Source organism: Saccostrea cucullata, unplaced genomic scaffold (assembly GCF_032062105.1).
Source record: "Saccostrea cucullata isolate Sc308-1 unplaced genomic scaffold, CSIRO_AGI_Scuc_v1 ctg408, whole genome shotgun sequence".
NCBI classification, from domain to species: domain Eukaryota; kingdom Metazoa; phylum Mollusca; class Bivalvia; order Ostreida; family Ostreidae; genus Saccostrea; species Saccostrea cuccullata.
In genome coordinates, this window is record NW_026931331.1 from 45121 (window position 1) to 65261 (window position 20141).

At 32.9% G+C, this 20141-nt stretch overlaps 1 protein-coding gene across 7 annotated transcripts in view; it reads left to right on the plus strand.

Annotated features, from left to right (window-relative positions):
• Nucleotides 1-2926: 2926 nt before the first annotated feature.
• The window catches only part of LOC134232219 (partitioning defective 3 homolog), a 42714-nt gene continuing 25499 nt past the window's right edge, over nt 2927-20141 (plus strand). For 5 of the 7 annotated variants that reach the window (XM_062714165.1, XM_062714166.1, XM_062714167.1 and 2 more), the window contains exons 1-5: nt 2927-3111; nt 3841-4007; nt 15178-15282; nt 15545-15755; nt 16155-16246. In XM_062714165.1, the coding sequence (XP_062570149.1) occupies nt 3882-4007; nt 15178-15282; nt 15545-15755; nt 16155-16246 (534 nt within the window). In that variant the 5' untranslated portion in view covers nt 2927-3111; nt 3841-3881. Of the gene's footprint in view, nt 3112-3840; nt 4008-8404; nt 8557-15177; nt 15283-15544; nt 15756-16154; nt 16247-18545; nt 19512-20141 lie in introns of those variants that run through there. The other 2 variants (XM_062714170.1, XM_062714171.1) reach the window with 2 other exon arrangements.

A 20141-nucleotide genomic window follows, 5' to 3' on the forward strand; every position in this document is an offset into this window, starting at 1 on the left:
ATTATAATGCATATCAACCACTGTTCTGCGCATGCACGAATCACATGATATTGGCGGTCACGTGACCCCCTCCGTAGCGTTCTGTCACAAAAGTTGAAAGATTTTTCTGAGTTTTTTATTTTTTTCCATGTGCGTTAATTTTTATGACAAGAACAGTTTATTTGTCAAAAATGGTCAAATCTCGGCAAAAGAATGGGGATAAGAATATCCTTTCCAAAAATTAGCATGTCGACCATTAAAACACAAATCTTCTGTCGCGGGAGAGACTTTTATTCAAGGTGGATAGAGAATGGAAGGATCCTTTTCATCATATCTAAGATGTTTAAAATCTAAAGTAAACGATATCTTAGGTATTTAATAATTATATTATTGTTGAAATATTCAATTATTTTTCAAAATGATAACTGGAGGTCTTTGATAGAAAAGTTGCTGAATTAAAAACATGACTCGTTTCAATGCTTTCTCTGGGCAACATAACAAGTATCATTTTTAACCAGCTGCATTCCATCACTAAAACGATGAATCCAATCATTTATTAAATTTATAGGAAGTCAGTTGTCTTTAAAAAACGTGTACAAATTATTATACGCTACTTCAAATTGATTTCTAAGATATACCATAAATTTTAAAGTTGTTTGTTGAACGATTACGACTTAGAATTAAAACCATTTCGTCACAAGTGACCTACATAGTGAAGTCATTTTCAGATTGTGACGCCACAAACAAGAAGCAAAACTTTATTCAGCATATGCTATTAATAGAACTTGTGTATGTGTACCAATTTCTTTTTTAATCTTAATTTTAGTTTTGTAGATATAGAGATAGTTCGCGGCCTTTTTTTATCACGTATCTCGTATAGATTAACGTTGTTAACAGTTTAACAGACAGAATTTTGGAAACGAAAGCGTTACAGATTGTCATGTAAAACTACAGTGACGTTGCGCACGTTGTTGGTGTTATTTTCGGTAACGTTAGAATGACGTTATTTTACTCGAAAATATAGAAAATTAATTTTATGTTACTTTTTTGCTAACATTTTTTTGTGATGGAAAGATGTAAACCGAGTAATGCTCCGCCAATTATATAACGCAGTTCACATGCATGTAATTAAATTCTCTGTCCTTTTGGGAGCATATTGCGGAAGCTAGGAAATATAGGCATAATTAATTTGCTTCATTTAATAAAAAGCTTGGTAGAAATAATAAAACTTGTTCGACATATATAATAAGCGCCTAATTGGTTTCAGAATGGTGCATTTTGCGTTGTTATAGGCGTGTCTGAATGCCCTCATAAAAATAAAAGAAATCTGTATATATACAGTAATATGACATTTTTAAATCGTGCATTTCATTTCTGGAAATCTTCTAGCATTTCCGACATTGTTTTATTTCATTTCCGACATTTTAGTTTTTCGTTTCCGACATAATTTTCTTTTCATTTCCGGAGTTTACCTGTCCGGCAATTTATTGTTTTCCAAGTAAGTGAAAATGGAATTTTAAAAGTATTTGTTGCAAAATATTGATAATAAATATAAAACTCTATTTATTGATATAAAGTATAAAACTCCATCTATACATATATGCATACATGTAGCACAATGTCTAGGTGTATAAAAGATTTCACTCGGCACACAACTTTTTACCCACATTCAATGTGCACCAAATTAAATGTCAGTGACAACACCAAACTTATGCCGAAGACACTTGATGTACTAAAACTAGTTTTTATTCCCGTTGACAACGCATTATACTGTTCTCCACACAACAATAATTTTTTCATAGGTAAAGTCTTCAAATTTTCAGGTCCTATCTAAAAAATGTAGGAAATGAAAAAAAAAAAAAAAAAAAAAGAAAGGAAACAAAAAAATGTCGGAAATGAAAATTAAAAAAATATCGGAAATGAAAAGTTGATAATTACGAAAATTACCGGAAATGAACTGCAGCTAAAATACAACATCCTAGCTGAAACCAAGAACTACAGAGGGATGGCCAGACAGACCGAAAATTAATATCCCCCACTTTCAGCGGGTGGGTGGGTGGCGTAAATAGCTTACCAAATCAAAAAAAAAAATTATTTTGAGGTGTGGGATTTCAGTGGTCAAAAAATCTTTTTTCAGATTCATGAATATTTAATTGACTCTCCATTTTTTTTTTCCATTTTCAAGAGGCTTCCCCCTCCCCTATCCATGTACGTATGGTCAAGGTCATAAGCAGAGCCTTTATTTTCTGTATACTTGAATTTAGCATATCTTAATTATCAAATTATCTAATATAAAAAAAATAAAACAGGATGTGTTTGTGAAAAGGCACTATGCGCCCGGCGGCAGCAAAGTTCGAAGAAGCTATTTTTAGCATATGGGTCACAATCAAGGTCACAAGGTCATTGACCTTGATGTTATTTGAAAGAAATCAATTAATGGAGTAGGCATACTAAATATGAAGGTTCTACATGACATCTCCTATGGTTCAAAAGTAATGGCAAAAGTTTGAAAGGCTATTTTTGGCATATAGGTCACAGTCAAGGTCGAAAAAAGTCAATGACCTTGGTGTCGTTTGAAAGAGCTTAGTGGAGTATGCATACCATATGAATTAACTCTCACGGTTCAAAAGTTATGGCGTAGGCTAAAGTTGACAACAGACAGACAAACAGACAGACAGGACAAAAACAACGCTATGTTCCGAATCTATGGATGAGATAAAATGACATTACTCCGGAGACTTTAGCAGAGACAATGACATAATATAAAATATAATTTACCCAATAATCAATAAGCTTACATCATCAATGATCAAAAGAAAAAAGTGGTTCTCTGATAAAAAATGATAACAATATTTATTTTCTCTACACATCTTGTTTTTTACCACTTAAAAATCACAAACGAGTAATTTTATCTTCGAGTTGTCTTGTCCCCGTCGAGGTGCCCCAGCGGAAGTTGATTTCGAAAACGAGGCTGTGTATATTGTAAATATGTATCTCGTACAAATTTAAAGTGGAATATCGAAAAGAAGGAATACTCTATTACTCTCTGTGGATTTACTTTTGTGGGGATTCATTTGATACCTTTTAACGTACACATATATTTTCAGTGAATCCTAAAATGTTCAATTTTCGGTAAGTGGATTGGTTTCTGAAAGCTGTAACACCTTTTGGAGGTCTAGGGGTACCTTGGATGGACAGGTGTTTTCGATTTTTTGAATACCGGTCTTCTACGCATGATGAAACCATTTTTATATGACTCAACACGAGAGAAAATTAATAAAAATCCTTCAGTTTTCATTGAACAGACTCGTTGCAATCTGAGTTGAAGAAGTTCCGTTTCGATCGTTCAGTTTTTGTGTACACAGTAGATGAATCGACAAACATTTCAATGTGCAGTAGTGTTTGCACCCGAGGGCATAAATTGTTAAAGGTTAAGAAAAGACGATTTATCATAAATGAATAAACTTTTGGAAAAAGAAGTATGTTTTGATTGATAAAATTTTTGGGGCATGAAAAATAAACATGGTGATAATTGATAAATAGGATAAAGAATTTGTTACAGAGTTATAGATGGATAACATCCTTTAATTAAACAATGTACGATATTATAACTGAAGAAATAAGACCACAGAAATTGTTCACAAAAAATATATGTACATGTACATGATAGATATACTGTCTTTATAATTGGCACAAATTTCATACATATGATTTGTATTTAACATTGTAAGGGGCCCATGTTTCTTTCATAAAAAGCTGTGCCATTGTACATTTTTATTTTTGACCACCAAATTATTGCTATTATTTTTTTTTATTTTACTTATTATACTAACTTTAATACTTCAATTTATGATGTTGCAGATAAGCATGAGGCAACTTGAAGCCAGTGAAAATGTGAAGTCATGCCGATGAAGGTGACGGTGTGTTTTGATCGAGTTCGAGTTATAGTTCCGTGTGGAGATGGTGATCTGTTAGTGAAAGAACTCACGGAGAAGGCGATCGTACGCTACAAAAAAGCCACAGGAAAGGTAAGCATTCAAGAACCTTTTGTACAGATAGCAATCGTATACAACAAAAAGGAACGGGAAAGGTAAGCATTCAAGGCCTCGTGTACAGATAGATTGTGTACACTGGGCAATCGTATGCTACAAAAAGGAACGGGAAAGGTAAGCATTCAAGGCTCTCCTTACAGTTAGATTGTGCGCATTAGGCAATCTTACACCACTGGAAAGCCTTTCATTTACGACTCCGATACAGTCAGTTTATGAAAAATATTTTGATTCATAATAGATAGTTCTCTTTGAAGATCATCGAATCCTTGCCCTAACTCCAACTCTAACCTAACCCTAGCTATCTTAATGCTAACCTGGGGTCATTATTGAATCTGCATTGTGAAAATGCTGTTGTCATATTTATGTAGAAAAGTATTTAGCAGTTATAAGAACTTCCTGACATTTCGCTGACATGGAGTCGACTTGACTAACAGATTTAATTAAAATCAGCAAATTATGTAAATTTGAAATTATTTATAACTACACTACAGGCATTGACAAGGACTTTAATATTCATACTGTGCAAAGTTATATAGCTTTATGTGCATGGTTATTTTATTATGAATGATAATGAGAGTTATTCTGTACGATGTGTGCAGAACAAATTTTAAGAAATGATTACAATATTCTATGCTGAAAATGAAAGTAATGAGAAAAATAGGATGTTAATTTCCATGCATATCAACTTGATCAATGGGGGTAAACATGGCAAATATATATACACAGTGTTTTCAAAATTTAATCATTTTTGTAACTATTATATGTGACATTCACTGGATCATACAGGTAACATTGAATTAAACTGAGGGTGTTATTTTGTATGGGTACAGGTGAAATGAGAAACATTTGAATACAATAAGAGATAGGGGTCTGGGATCTGCTTTCATCAATCGAGTGATTAATTCACATTCACACCCGGCCATTACACACATGTATAGAAACTCGGGCTGTCTTTGTGTGGGGAGGGAGAAATGTCATGGGAACCAATTCCCCCAGAATCTTAATTAAACAGAAATGAGGTATCAGGTGCATTAACTCTTTCTTAGTTTGCCTACAAGCATGAAATTAACAGCAGGTTTTCTGAGCCATGTGTTTTTGGGATGGAATGTAAATTGCATAATTAGAGAAATATGAAGAAAGCTAGGACTGAAATCTTTTAATCTTTCAAAACAAACTGTGTTCTTATCAAGTATTTTTTTCCCTCACAGAATTCTGCTTAATTACAGGCTTCTTTCTTTTAAATTCCCCGTTCTGTTAACTTTTTGGAATAATTATTTAGAAAGTTTACCACGTTTACATTTGCTTGTGCTGACTACATCACATGTAATTTGAATCTTACCTTACACCTGTACACCCTGGGCTAGGGTAATATAAAATATTTCTTTGAATATGTTGAATGTTGTGACTTAATATTATAATGTAATTTTTTATTGGACAACTTAATCAGACAACTGAAAAAATTTTTAATCTAAAATAAATTCATCCATGCATGAACATGATGAAAGTATAATGTCTATATTTTATTTGCTCTGATATTATTATTAATGATAATTATTAATAAGTTGACAATAAAAGAATTAACTTCTGCCTTGGTCAGAGAGAAACAAAAATACAAGTTGGGTTGATTCATATTAGCTCCCTTGGTAGTGTTTGTGTTGGAACTTGGAAAGTTTAATTCTGTGATGGACTCAATAATAAAATAAAGTGACACCCGGGAGAAAAAGGGACTTTGATGTAAGAGGCCATTGAGAATATTGGGTGAGGCGATGACTTTGTTTGGTGTAATTAAATGGACTGCTTAATGTACCCAACATAGACATACACCCTCTAGTTAAAAATGGAGAGAGACAGAGAAAGAGAGAGAAGGGGATCATTTATTGAATATTGATGGCCTAGCCTGAAACAGAAAAACAATTTATTTTGCTGTATAATTTTTTTTTTCTATTGCATTTTAGAAATATTTAAAACATGACATTAATGGTCAGTTGCAAATCTTGGTGTAACTCTTATCATACTCAAAATTATCATGATGATGAGCATGTGATGAGTATCAAGGTTACAGAACTATGATGTGTAATGTATCATCATCATGATCATGATCATAAGCAGATATATATATATATATATTGACAGACTATATATTAAACATATCCCTGGATTTCTCGGGTAAAGAGTGAAAAGTATGAAGAAAAGTCTGGTTTGTTACTTTTATAAAGAGTTTACCATTATGACATTTTCAACATATTTTTTTATACAATTGTTATGCTCGAATTCATAAAAATGTGACTTTATCTCTTTCTCATATAATATGCATCTTTCTCTTTCCAATCAAAGTGTAGTAGGATGCTGTGTAAATCGACCAGACCAGTCTGTCATGTTGATTTGAGAAGTTTACTCAGGACAATAAAATACACTGTGTAGAATGGACTGCTTTATTGAAATCCCACTGACCAGTTCATAAAGTAAATAATCCTCCCCCGCATTGACTCAAGGGAATATACCCTGTCAATATATATTTATCATCTACATGATCTACTGCAGTTCATGAAATCACCCACTGCTGAATAGAAGCATATAGCCAGCTGAGCTTGATATTTCAAGATCTTAGCTGTTTAATAGGGGTAAACTGAGCATTGTATAGTGGACCAGTGTAATTGGTCCACCCCTGCACTTTTCATTTCAATGAATAGCTCTACCAAGTTTCACACAAAGGGCTATAAATTTCTGTCTTGTTTGTGTAGAACATGTTCCATTCTGATAAGTGGCCATTGCTATCCAACAAGCATTGAAGGACAAAGCTAACCTGACCTTTGATCTTTAATTGGGTATGAAGGGCCACAGTGTTCATTCAGATTTCCCAGTTATTTTTAGTCACTCCAATGGGCCGGTTTCTTGTTCTCCTTAAGAAAAGATGGGAAAGGGAGATAAATCCAGCATTTTTGGGAGAGTGACTTCCTTTTGAAAATAGGATTAATGTGAGAATCTATAGGAGATTGGTTTAGTTTAAACACTGATTAATGGGATTAGGAGGGTTAATCCTATGGAAATCTGCTGGGATTAATGCCCTAGTATTACAAGCAGTTTGTCAGTTTATATTGGATTAAACCTATTGTTGATGTTTAGGGATTATCAACTGGGAAATTTTTATGTTAAGGAATGTAAATGATTTTGTTAACATAGATTTACAGTTAAGTTAATAAAGATTTCCTGTTTATATAGTTTATAATAAAGAATAATAATGAGTGTTAAATAACAATAAGAACCCCCCCCCTTCCCCAAGAACTTTTAACTCTTTGTTTTTGTTAGAATTTCCAAGGATAGAGATTTAAGTCAATTATACATAAAATATAAACAACTCATTTAAATACTTGTGATGTTTGGCATTTGTTTTGTTGATAATAAGACATAAATTGTAGGAGTTCTTATGGTACAGTTTACTCCATTCAATTCACCAACTGTTGAAAATAAAAGGAATCTTTTTACCACGGCATATTTCATGACAATGAACATTCATAAAAAATATATAGATTTATTCAAGATAAGTGGTTGCAATTTATCTGCCCCCTCCACCTCAAACCTCAGATAATGACACACATACTCGGACAAAACTTTTCTGGATCTGTATATTTGACAATGTGTAGGGGCGTTCAATGTAGCACTGCCCTGTTCTGATCATTAGTTGATGCACATTGTGTACAGTTTGTATTGATTGTGTGGATTTTAGATTCAGATGAATGTGGATTAAAGTGTACACTCACATCTGTCTGTCAGCAGCCGACTTTCCAGGCTAGAGTTACAACTTCCCTTTTGTCTGATTCAGCCACATTTGTACATGTTGTTTATCACGTACCTTTTGAGAAATTTATTTATCGTTAAGGCTAATATATACTGTGAAATCACAAATTTTTGTGAGGGTTTAATTTTCTTTGTTTTCGAGGTATGAAGAGACCCATGAATTCATGTCCACCATGAAATGTAAAATGTTAAATAAAATACTTACGTACATGTAACTACTCAACAATTCTTTATCCATGAATTCAAATCTCGGGGCACGAACCAAGAATTTTTACTCAAACCACGAAATTGTTACCCCACGAAAATATGTGATTTTACAGTATATAGTACTACATGCGTGTAGTGAATTGAATATGAAGTTATACTTACAGAGATAATTCTTTTAATCTATCAATTCACATTTCTTACATTTTATTTAAGAGAAAAGAATCTCGTTTTATATGTCCTAGGTGACATTTGCTCCAAAATGTTACCTAGCTATTATTACATTCATACAAAACAGAATTCAAGACGTCTCATTTTTCACACTTATCTACACTGTTAACTTCAAGCTCCTATCATTTTCCTCTGCCAAATATATTTTTCATATCTCGTTTGGGTAAGAGTTTTTAATGTCCCATGCAGGATATTAAGTACAGTGTACACCTTGATATGGTGTGGAAAATAAAACGTACCATTCAGGGCCGTCAATTTTCGGGGGATATTTGTACACAAAACCATGGCAACTGAGGTTTGTAACTTTTCTAAATTTCTAAAATCCTTAATCAGGATTTGCATGATTTTTTTTTCCGTTTACGTTTAAAATGAGGAAATTGGACCAAGTCTTAAAACAATATGGATAGTCACACCCTTAGTATCCAAACTTGGCGAAATATAATTTTGTAAAATTCAGAGTCATGTTTGAAACAGATTACGCCTGATCTGGTTTGTCAAGTTGTACATTAATTTGTTAAAAACTCTTCAAGATATATGTCATCTCTGATTTAGACAGGTAAATTGAGTACAAATGTACATACTACAGGTGTATACAGGTGTATACAGTTTATGTACCAACAGAAGTTAGGGCTAATACATGTATGTATAAGTTTATCTATGATCACACTGAATGCAATCTTTAAAAGCAAATACTAGACTCCAAGGCATTTACTTATGTTTGACATTTCAGTTGTAATCAATGGAATGTCACATTTATTTACACCTCATTTAAAATTCAGACTTGTAGCATTCAGTGACTAAGAGTTATCCCCCTTTAATTGTGCTGGTAAAACATTTTCTTTCAAAGATATTTGTACTAAATGATAAACCGATAAACAGAATTTTTAGCGAGGATTTAATTTTGGCATTATTAGCAAGGGTACCAAGATTGCTAAATCTGAACATATTGCTAAAAATAATTGCACTTTATCTGTAATAGCTTCTTTAGAGAGCTTTATAAAATCGCTAAAATTACATGTACATTTCGCTAAAAAAATTTTTAAGGATAATTGCTAAAGAGCTAAGTTCACGAAGTGCAAAAATCCGCCTAGTCATCAAAATTAGTGAAACTCCCTGACATTATACTCGAAGATTTGTATGTTGTAAAACTTTTTAGCTCACCTGAGCCGAAGGCTCAAGTGAGCTTTTCTGATCACATTTTGTCCGTCGTCCGTCCGTCTGTCTGTCTGTCCGTCCGTCTGTCCGTCTGTCTGTCCGTCTGTCTGTCCGACTGTAAACATTTCACACTTTCGACTTCTTCTCACGAACCACGGACCCAATGTCGACCAAACTTGGTACAAAGCATCCTTGGGTGAAGGGGAATCTAAATTGTTAAAATAAAGGGACATATCCCCGTGCAAGGGGAGATAATCAAGAAAAGGCAAAAATAGGGTTGGGTCATTAAAAAATCTTCTCAAGAACCACTGGGCCAGTAAAGCTGAAACTTATGTGGAAGCATCTTGGGGTAGTGTAGATTCTAAATTGTTCAAATCATGACCCCAGGGGGAAGGGCGGGGCCACAATGGGGAATCAAAGTTTTACATAGAAATATATAGGAAAAATCTTTGAAAATCTTCTTCTCAAGAACCACTGGGCCAGAAAAGCTGAAACTTATGTTAAAGCATCCTGGTATAGTCTAGATTCTAAATTGTTCAAATCATGACCCCCGGGGGAAGGGCGGGGCCACAATGGGGAATCAAAGTTTTACATAGAAATATATAGGAAAAATCTTTGAAAATCTTCTTCTCAAGAACCACTGGGCCAGAAAAAGTGAAGCTTATGTGGAAGCATTCTGGGGTAGTGTAAATTCTAAATTGTAGGATTCATGACCCCCAGGGGAAGGGCGGGGCCATTACAGGGAATCAAAGTTTTACATAGAAATATATGGGGAAAATCTTTGAAAATCTTCTTCTCAGGAACCACTGGGCCAGAAAAGCTGAAACATATGTGCCCATGGAAGGATCATTGGGTAGTGTAGATTTCAAAATGTCTAAATTATGATCATTGGGGTAGGGTGGGGATGCATTATGTATAACAAGGGGGAAATCTGGTAAAGAACAGAATTGTCAATGCTTCTCAGGTGAGTGATGTGGCCCATGGGCCTCTTGTTAATTTATATGAATATCTTTTCAGGTTTTCTTTTTATAGCCGTTTCAATTTATCATTGTTTTCTTAATCAATGCTGTCACGTCATTACGTTGACGTTATATATGCTTCAACACCGTGACGTTGACGTTTTTTATAAAAATAACACATAAACGTTTCTGGAATAAAATTCAACAATATAGGCAATTCTTCAAAATTTTAAAAAATTTAGGGCAATGTTTCTATGATTTTTTTAAAGAAGTTCTGAAAAAGGATTTTTGTGTTTTTTTTTTTATTTATATGTAATTCAAAGAAATGAGAACTATTTGTTATATATTTATAATATTGATTGGAAAAACCGTGGATACATGCAACACCTTTTGAATGAAAATAAGGGGCAGATTAAGTTAAACACCAATATAAAGTATAAATCTATCATATCTGAGTAAAACTGAATTTTTGTAGTAAAATATATACAGTACTGTGGTAGTCATGGAGGAAACGGATTTTAATATCCTTAATGTGTTATTAGATGTCCTACGGCATACAAACTTAAAAAATAGAGATTTTGACAGAGAATAGAGAAGTGTTCTTTTTAAAATAACGAAAACATCAAGCTTTAAAAAATGCTTAATTAAAAATGAATATGTTTGTAGTTAAATCGACATTTATTATATTATCATTTAAATATTTCGCTGCATTTCCTGAACATTTGATATGTACACAGTTTTTACATGTAATACTCGAAAAACAGTGACAATATTGAAGGCTACATATGTATCTTACGCACACAGAGCAGTATATATATATTTAGGAAAGAAACCACAAAAGAAGACTTTTAAACAAAATTGAAGCAAAGCAGGCGCACGTAGCATCGTCTTTGAAAGTAGGGGGGGGGGACCAGAGAATTTTTTTCCACTTAACTGTAAATTAAAATTGACAAGTAAAAAAAAAAAATAAATAAATTGCTCAAACTCGAAAATCCTATTTCGTGGGGGAGGGGTGGGGCAACTTTTTTTCAATTTCAACTTTCTTTCACTACCAATTGTTTTGCAAACAATACTACATTTCCCTGATATCATTTTACTGTGGTAAGAAGGGGGGAGCACCAACCTTTCAATAAATATTTTCAATAGTATAGGTAATGTTTGGAAAAAAGTGCCCCCCCCCCTCCTATATTGCTACGTGCCTGCAAAGCATCAAATCGGCCGCAAGAATAAGTTTTTTCGTTAAAAAAAAAAGAACAAAACGAAAACACAAGATTTCCAAAGTGTATTAAAATTATAAAAATTAAAAAACAAGATAACCACCATCTTCGCTAGCTAAGGGCTTGAGAAAATGGTTAAACGGAAATGGCAGGAAAACAAATTATTTAATGTAAATTACTTAATTGAAATAAATCCACCAATGAACGATAAAAACGTTATATAAACAAAGTGAAAAATTTAATCAAACTTCTCTCAGTACCACTTTTTATATTAAAATTCAACACTTCCCCTTCTTTGAATACACTGCAACACGTGCGTGCTGAAATGGGGGGGGGGGGTTAACCTTTTAAAAAAATATATTTTAATATTTTCAGATTATATAACTAATCAATATTCTCATAACTGAATAAAATCAAAATTTATATTTATTGTAAATCTAGAGGATTACCGGTAACCGCGAATTAGCATGACTAGCTTTCGACAGAGGGATTTACTAAAAAAAAAAAAATAATGATAACGCACGAGGATTATCATGACTAGCTTTCGACGAAGAGATTAGCTCAAAAACTAACGCACGAGGATAAGCTGATTCACAGTGATTTCTATGGAGATCTAATCACTAAATTTTATATAGGGAAAATTCAGTAGAGGTACATGTATAATATCATGAATCTTTATCAAGTGACTGACAACGCCGATGTTCTTTCAAAATACATGCGCGGTGAAAAAAAATCGTTGTGTCATTTGAAACTAATTTATCTGGGACTTCTTTTCAGAAAACCTATAACAATATATGACACATTTCGGCTCTGTAATTAAAATCCTGACAACATGTCAAGCAACATATCCTTACCATACCCCCCCTCCGGATACCATGTTGAATGAATCAGAGACAAATGCCCTATCTATGATGTTATATTCCATACGTTATTTCAAGAAAACAAAAATGACAGACAGGTAAAATGACCAGTTCACTCCGTTTTTGATACATGTAATACATTTGGGACATACCGGTATAACAAATTAATTCAATGACCAAGTCACGAAACATCAGTAATGTTTTTAATTTTTTTTATCATACAGATTTTTAAAAATAAATGAAAATGCAATTCAATTATTAATTTCTTTTTAAATATTACTGTATCCCTGTAGTATCCTTATTGGCATATTCATTGCATATATTATTGTCTAATAAACAAGTACTAAAGTTATCTACATTTTTATTTGTCACACATCAGTAATGATTTGTCATTTTCATTGTCATACATCATTTAATATGAGTGATATTGTGGAGATCCGAACACCCCCCCCCCCCCCCCATTACCCTCAGGCTAATTTTTTTCGTTAGAAAACCTCACTCTCTCTTAGCTTCTCATTTTATGTCCAGGTTCTACCTCCTATAAGAATGTACTCTACTATAAACTGATTTGCCAATCTTGACTGCCCTCTTCCCTTTAAAAGTTGAACAGGTTACATTTGAGAGGAGTAACTCAAAATAAAAAGAGATTAACAAGTAGCCTCCCTTTGAATTTTTTTTCAAGGCGAGACTAGAGATATTACCTGCATCCATGAAGAGCTAGCTGTCACTACCTGACCATCTCGGTACATGTAGTAATTTATTCGTTTTTACAATGTACATTATATTAGTCAAATAAAGGCCCATCACAAAAATTACTCGCGATCATAAATCAATATATTTTCGCAAACTGTTTATTTCAATAGTCTGAATAGATCTATCTGAATTTTCAACTCGAATTTTCTAGGTTCAATACTTCGTTAGGCCTACATGTGTTATAAACTGAGTTTAACTCTCGGATTGGAAAATATTTTTAATAATAAACTTTTTAAAATTAAGCGTTCTTCTTGAAATGCCAACAGCAGTTTAATTTCTGAAATGCATGTTGGTTTTGGATAGGGCTTGTGGCTTTGTGCGCTTGTATCTTGACTCAGCCAAACGTAAATCATTTTTATCATTTATGAAGCCAGTCGATGCAGACTTCACGACATATTGTGTTTTGTAAAGGGGTTAAACAATAATTTTCAGTTTATATATACATCCTGGTAGTTGTTACTGATGTAATTGTTTATGTTAAAAATATATTCTAGGACTAATTCCCACTTGGTGACAATAAAGTTTCTCGGGTGATCTCCCTTTGATTACATACAAAGTGACCATGGAGACGAGATCGGGAGCTAAAACATCAATACATTGTTTGTAAAATAAATAAGATTTGGGGGAAAGAGTATCCATTTTAAAAAAAAATATTTCAGCATAATCAATTATAATGTAAAGCTAGATCAGCTGCGCTTGATTAAAAAGTCTTGGGTTAGTAATGAGTCACCATTATTTCAGTATTTGCATCTTCATGCAATCATGCTTATAGAGACTCCGAGAGACTTTCGTACTTTTTTTTGCACCACAACACAAAATAACTTATAATAAATGGTATATTTGCATTTAAAAACTAATTAAGATTTACAAAGGCAACATAGAATCTTTTTTCTTTTTAATTAATATGGGTTAACCCCCATTATTTCCACTTTGGTGGTCGGTGCAAAGAGATTTGAATCGAACGAAAATTAAATATTTCGCTGTGGCCACACCCCTCGAACAAAATAAAATAACACTCTCTTTGTTCATATTTTAATTTTCTTTTTAATGGTGTGAATTTTATTTTGTTCAGAGGGTGTGGCCACAGGAAAAATTTGAATCAAAGACGAAAAAATGCTAAATTTTGATAAAAAGTGGCAAAGTTCACGTGTTTAGACGTTTTCTGTACAAATATGACGTCATCAAATGAAAATTTTTGCGTAAGCTATTCAAGTTTGATACCTAAGGATAATATTTCCGTAAACAATTTTCTTCTTCCCCTCACTTTATTTTTCCTAAAATCATTAGGCCGATTTAGCACATTCATGGCTTTAGCTCTTTGTGTCTTGCTAAATTTTCCACGTATATAGTATGCATAAAAAGTTTGCAAGGGTGTAAACTATGGAGAAAATAGTGATTGTATTTAAGGATAGTGTGCTGCATTCTTCCATATTCTTATCAGATATTTTAGTCCAAAAGCCCCATTGGATAAAAGGACGTACCATTTTATTTCAGCACATTGTTATGGGACAACAAAGATGTCTGAGTGCATTTGCACTTAAATCTACCCTTAGTCTCTGGGTCATTTTGACTATGTGTAGATGATGTATATTTCTTTATAGTGTTAGATAATGGAGATTGCTCATGTAAATGATCACTTTCATTTTTAATTTGCAAAATTATGAAACTTTAAAGGTAGATGATCCATACTACAGTTTTATTACATTGTACAATTTGACTTCAGATCACTTGTAAATGTCTACCCATGTTAAACAAGCAGTTAAATCTTAAAAAAAAAAAACCAAAATAAAAACAAGTATCATTTCTACTGAAGGATTATGAATTTATCAAATAAGCCCAATCAATTAGAAAAAAATAAATCATGAAATAAATCTCACAATTTTCATCAAACAACAAACTAAAGGATGCTGGAATTGCTGGCCATGTTGTCTGTAAAGTAAGGAATCCTATTTGTGTCTTTTGTCTTTTGTAGTCATTGGACCACTGGGTGTCAGTTCACAATCTACGTACAATAAATGATGGCGGAATCTTAGACCCGGACGACCAGCTGAATGATGTCGTGGATGATCGAGAACAGGTAAACAGTTAATTTATGATTCATCTGAAATTTCTGTTCATGAACATGATGAAATTCTGCAATATATATATATATACAGTCTACTGGTAGCCCAAAATAAAATTATTTTTTCTTTGAAATTGCTGCATGCCTCATAAATGAAAAGAATACTGCTGAAATTTAATTTTTTGGTATTTCACAATGTAGATAATTGTTGATATGCAATCTTTTTTTCTACAAGCAATATATTGTATCTATAACAATCTGCTGTGTTTGTCCTCAGTTGATAGCAGACTATGAGGAACAGGGGGGTCAAACATACCAGCCACACAATGGAGACGGGGCCAGTCAGAGCTCGGCGGGAACAGCAAGCCCGGACATCTTCCAGGGAGGAGAGACCACTGGTCAGTTTCCATCGTCCAAGACTATCTCCGTGTTCCAGCCCAGCAATGAGCACGATGTAGTGGTCACCTCGCGGGACATTGAGACACATGGTCAGTGTTTTGTATTTGATGTTAAGATTGCTCTTGTTTCACTGCTTTAAGGGCTTATATATTGTCAGCTAAAGATTAAAAAGAGCAATTCATAAGCAAATTGTTTCAGAACCAATGACAGTCAAACATTGATATCCCAAAGGTTGAAGTCTCAATCACTATTTTTCTGTAACCTTAATATTCCTGCCAAATACTCATGCATATATCTCAAAGTTTTTTTTGGCCCCTATAGAATTTGAGGTTTCAAAGATTGACTGGGTAACAATAAAAGGAAATCAATATATTTTCTATGAAAACAAGTATCCTGTTTTTTTATGTAGACAGAAACTTTAAGTTAATTTAAAAGTATGAAGACTTTTACTTTCAGCTTGTTTATAATATTTGTATTTACATGTATAGGGTCATCCCTGACAGTGCGACATGGAAGTGAGCCAGCCCTCAATGTGCTGGATGGAGATAAACCAGTGGGCTATAAAAAGGACAACAAGGCAGTAAGTTTACAAAAGGGAACCAGTTTATACAGAAGTGAAAGTAAAAGAAATGAAAGTGAAAGTAAACTAATTTAAAGTCTGCAATCTCTTTGAATGCTTCACTTTCACCTCTATTTTTGTCTCTAATTAAAAGTAGTCACTACATCACATATTGCAGGCATAGAAATTAGCTCCATGCATAGTAAATTGATATTAAGTAAAGCCTAAGGGTATATTTTGAAGATTGATGAGAACATGATTAAGGAAAGTATAAAGTTGATGCAGGAAAAGTATCATAATTATAATTTTCATCTGTAATAAGCAATTGTGATTGAAATATCTGAGAGAAATTCTCTAATAAAGTTTAAACAGTAAAGGACACAGAAATAAAAAAGGTTTACAGTGAAGCTATGGCTTCCTACACTTAATACTGGCTTTTCCAGCTCTCCATGATGACATTGATATCAGTGGTAAAGTATAGACATTATTTATAAGGATTGTTAATTACTATTTATATTTTATCAAAGTTTATTATCCATGGGAATATATTAAACTATTACATGTATAATAAAAGGCAGTATTGGTTCTATATCTTGGAAACTAGATTACTGGATTTCTTTTCAATTCTTAACAAAATTTTATCCTTCAGTGTCTGTTATATTAAACAGAATCTGATTCAATTATATGTATATATCCGGGTACATAATATACATGTGTATGTATTGATATATGTACTCACAGAGTCTGTAACAATGATCTAATGTATGCTTCATTTGGTAAAAGTTTTTCTCTTCTTATTTCATGTATTTAGTCAGAATTCTTTCTTGTTTTAACACAAATGTGATGGATATATTTGAGAGCAGAAGTAAACATGTTTTAAAAATATTAGCCAGCATCAGACTGTGAACAGAAAAACCACTTGTTTATCAGAGAAACTAAAACTAAACAGTATTACCATTTGTTGACCAGTCTATGAGAACCATACTGTAAACAAATTCATCATTTGACTGTAAGTGAAGACCATACTGAAAATGAATTCATCATCTAACTGTGAAGTTCAAACTGTAAATGATGTAACAACTTGTCTGTTTGTCTGTTAGTGAATCTCACACAGTGATTACAGATTACCTGAGGACAGGCATGCACACCTATGATTTACCATATAAACGTATTACATTTTACTGTGTATACTATATAGCTTGCCTCTCTTAGAGAGCATCTCCTGAGAGGTCAAGTACAACGTTAAATGTCATGTTTACATATATTTCCATAAAACACTTTCAGAGAGCTGGTGCTAATTAATCTTTTTTACCCTGTTAAAAAAAATCAATTTCCACCAAATATGGCACACGCCATATAAATTGCATTTACATTATGACACATTGAATTCTTTAAATGATAACTTCCTTTATTTACAATTCAACTATTTATCATTTAACCTTTAAAATTTTCATTCACTTCTAACAATTTTTTTTCCTTGAATAATATGTGGAAGGAAAATAAGAGTGGAATGTAAACAAACAACATACATGTAACTCAAGCAGATAAATGTAGGTCATACAAAGGTAGAATTTCAGGTAACAGGGCATATTAACTATTGTACAATAGATCAAGCATCTTATTACAAAAAATAGCTCTCTACACAATTTTGGCTACCCAAAGAAGCTCTTTTTCTAGTAATTCTTTGAGAATTACAAAATGGATAACATTTATCATAGTCCAATTTCTTTCCATGCAGTATTTGATTTTTTTTTTCTTTAATCATGTTAATGAACTACAGTCAGGCTTACTGATATTGCTAATTAGCATGGAAAATTTCTAAGCTGACTTCAAAATCAGGGGTTATATGAGTTTCTGGGAAATGATGTCTGGAAGTAATGCATAATGTCTTAATTTCTTTGATTGATTCTGTTATCTTATTAGATTGGTGCAACTGATAAACTTCTTGTTAACTGATTGAAGGAGAAACAAAGCTTAATTGTTTTAATTCCTTTATTAACAAATTTAAGGAGTTCTCTCTTAACAAGATAGGGATGAATTCATTAAAAAGAAAGTGCAGAATTTCATGTAGAGCTTTGTAAGATAGGAGAAAGTCAGGGTTATTTGATTTCACATCTAGGAAATCAATTTGGAAGTTGATGAAATTTTTTTTTAGGTCTAAATTTCATACTGTGTGATTTTTTCTTTATCTTGAGAAGGAAATTGAAGTTATAAGGCAAATAGGCTGACATGCATAAAACATTGACATATTTTAATTCCTCCATTGTATGACTAGGAATTCACTGAACAGGAACTGATTTCAGGCACTTTTAAATCGTCTTTAGTTTTGTTTTACACACTGAAGTGCACGGACATTGTGTATTACAGTGAAGTTACAGGAACTTTGCCAGATTTTTTTCTGTGTGTACCTCTTATTACGATAAGAAAAAGATTGTGGACATTTAAATATACACCTTATTTGTAGACGCAGTGTAATTATATAATTCAGGAAAAGGGATTGTTTTCATTTTTTCGGATTTTTTTAGAGGATAATAGTGATGTGTAGAGGACTACAGAATTTGTAATTGTGAGGATTCAGACATTTAAATGTCATTACAATGAAACTGTAACATGTGACCAATAGAACAGGGGTGAATTTACACAGTTTATAAATCCCATTCATGCAACATTTTCTTGCCTCATTAAATTTATCTTTGTTTGGATTTATATACGTGATGAGTTTTAAGACTAGGATGTCGGCTTCTTCTTTTAATGGAGTTGTCAAATCTTACCAGGCTGGCCGGTGAGGTCTATTTGGACATGATTTGTTTATCAGTGGAAGCAAAAAGTTCATTGAAAATCATCATGGTTTTGGGTTTAAATTAATTGTGAAGTCACTTGTCAAATAATAGGAACTCGAGACTGTGAGTTTTACATTTAGAGATAGGACCCGGCAAGAGACAGTCACAGAGTACAAATGTTATGTTCTGTGAACTTTGATACCTGCAGCCAAATCGTATGTCATAATGGATTTTAATTGAAAAAAAAAAAAATTAGGAAAAAATTGTGCATTTCAACCATTCCAACCATATACATGTATGGCTCAAAAGCTAGCTGGAACTGATGGATATGTGGAAAGAATGAGGGATAAAATGAGTTAATTTTGCTGTGTTAAACTTATAATTCTGTGGGATGGATTTGGATTATTGAGTGATTAAACACAGAAAAATTTAACAATTCTCAGACAGGTCCAGACATTATAAGATGGAGTATGAAGGTTATTTCTTGGTAGCCAAATTCCAGCATGGTATGCATTCTGTTATTGAACCCCCTGTGACTTCTGTATCACAGGGGCTAATCATTTCTCTCATTTTTCAGGTAATTACATATCTATAATTAGAATAAGGTCACCCTGTATATTTAGAATTAAAGATTAACTTGGAGAGATTGCTGTTTATTGTTAGCAGTTGGATCGATCATTCTCAGACATTCCGTACTTGGAATCTACAACACTTTGTCTACTGTATTATGATATCAACTGAACTAAAAATACTTGTACACCCAAATCCGCCTTTTGAAAAATTGTTTTTAAGAAATCATTCAATTTCAAGGTACTAGCTAATCCGTAAATCGCAAAAACTGATACAGTTACTGTGTTTTGTATTATGTTACATGTTGTACTGTGAAAAACTTTCCACTGAATTTTTGTTGTTTTCAAGGCATACGTAATATAAATGTCCACCATGAAATGTAAAATAATATAATATAACATATATAACTATAGTCAGCAATTTTTTACCGGCGGATTCAACAGAAATCAAACCACAAAAATTTCCACAGAAAATATGACCCTATGGAAAATAGCATGCTTAATTCCCCGTTTCATTGAAATGTATACATTACATTATTGTTTAATATATTATGACTACAAAAGTTT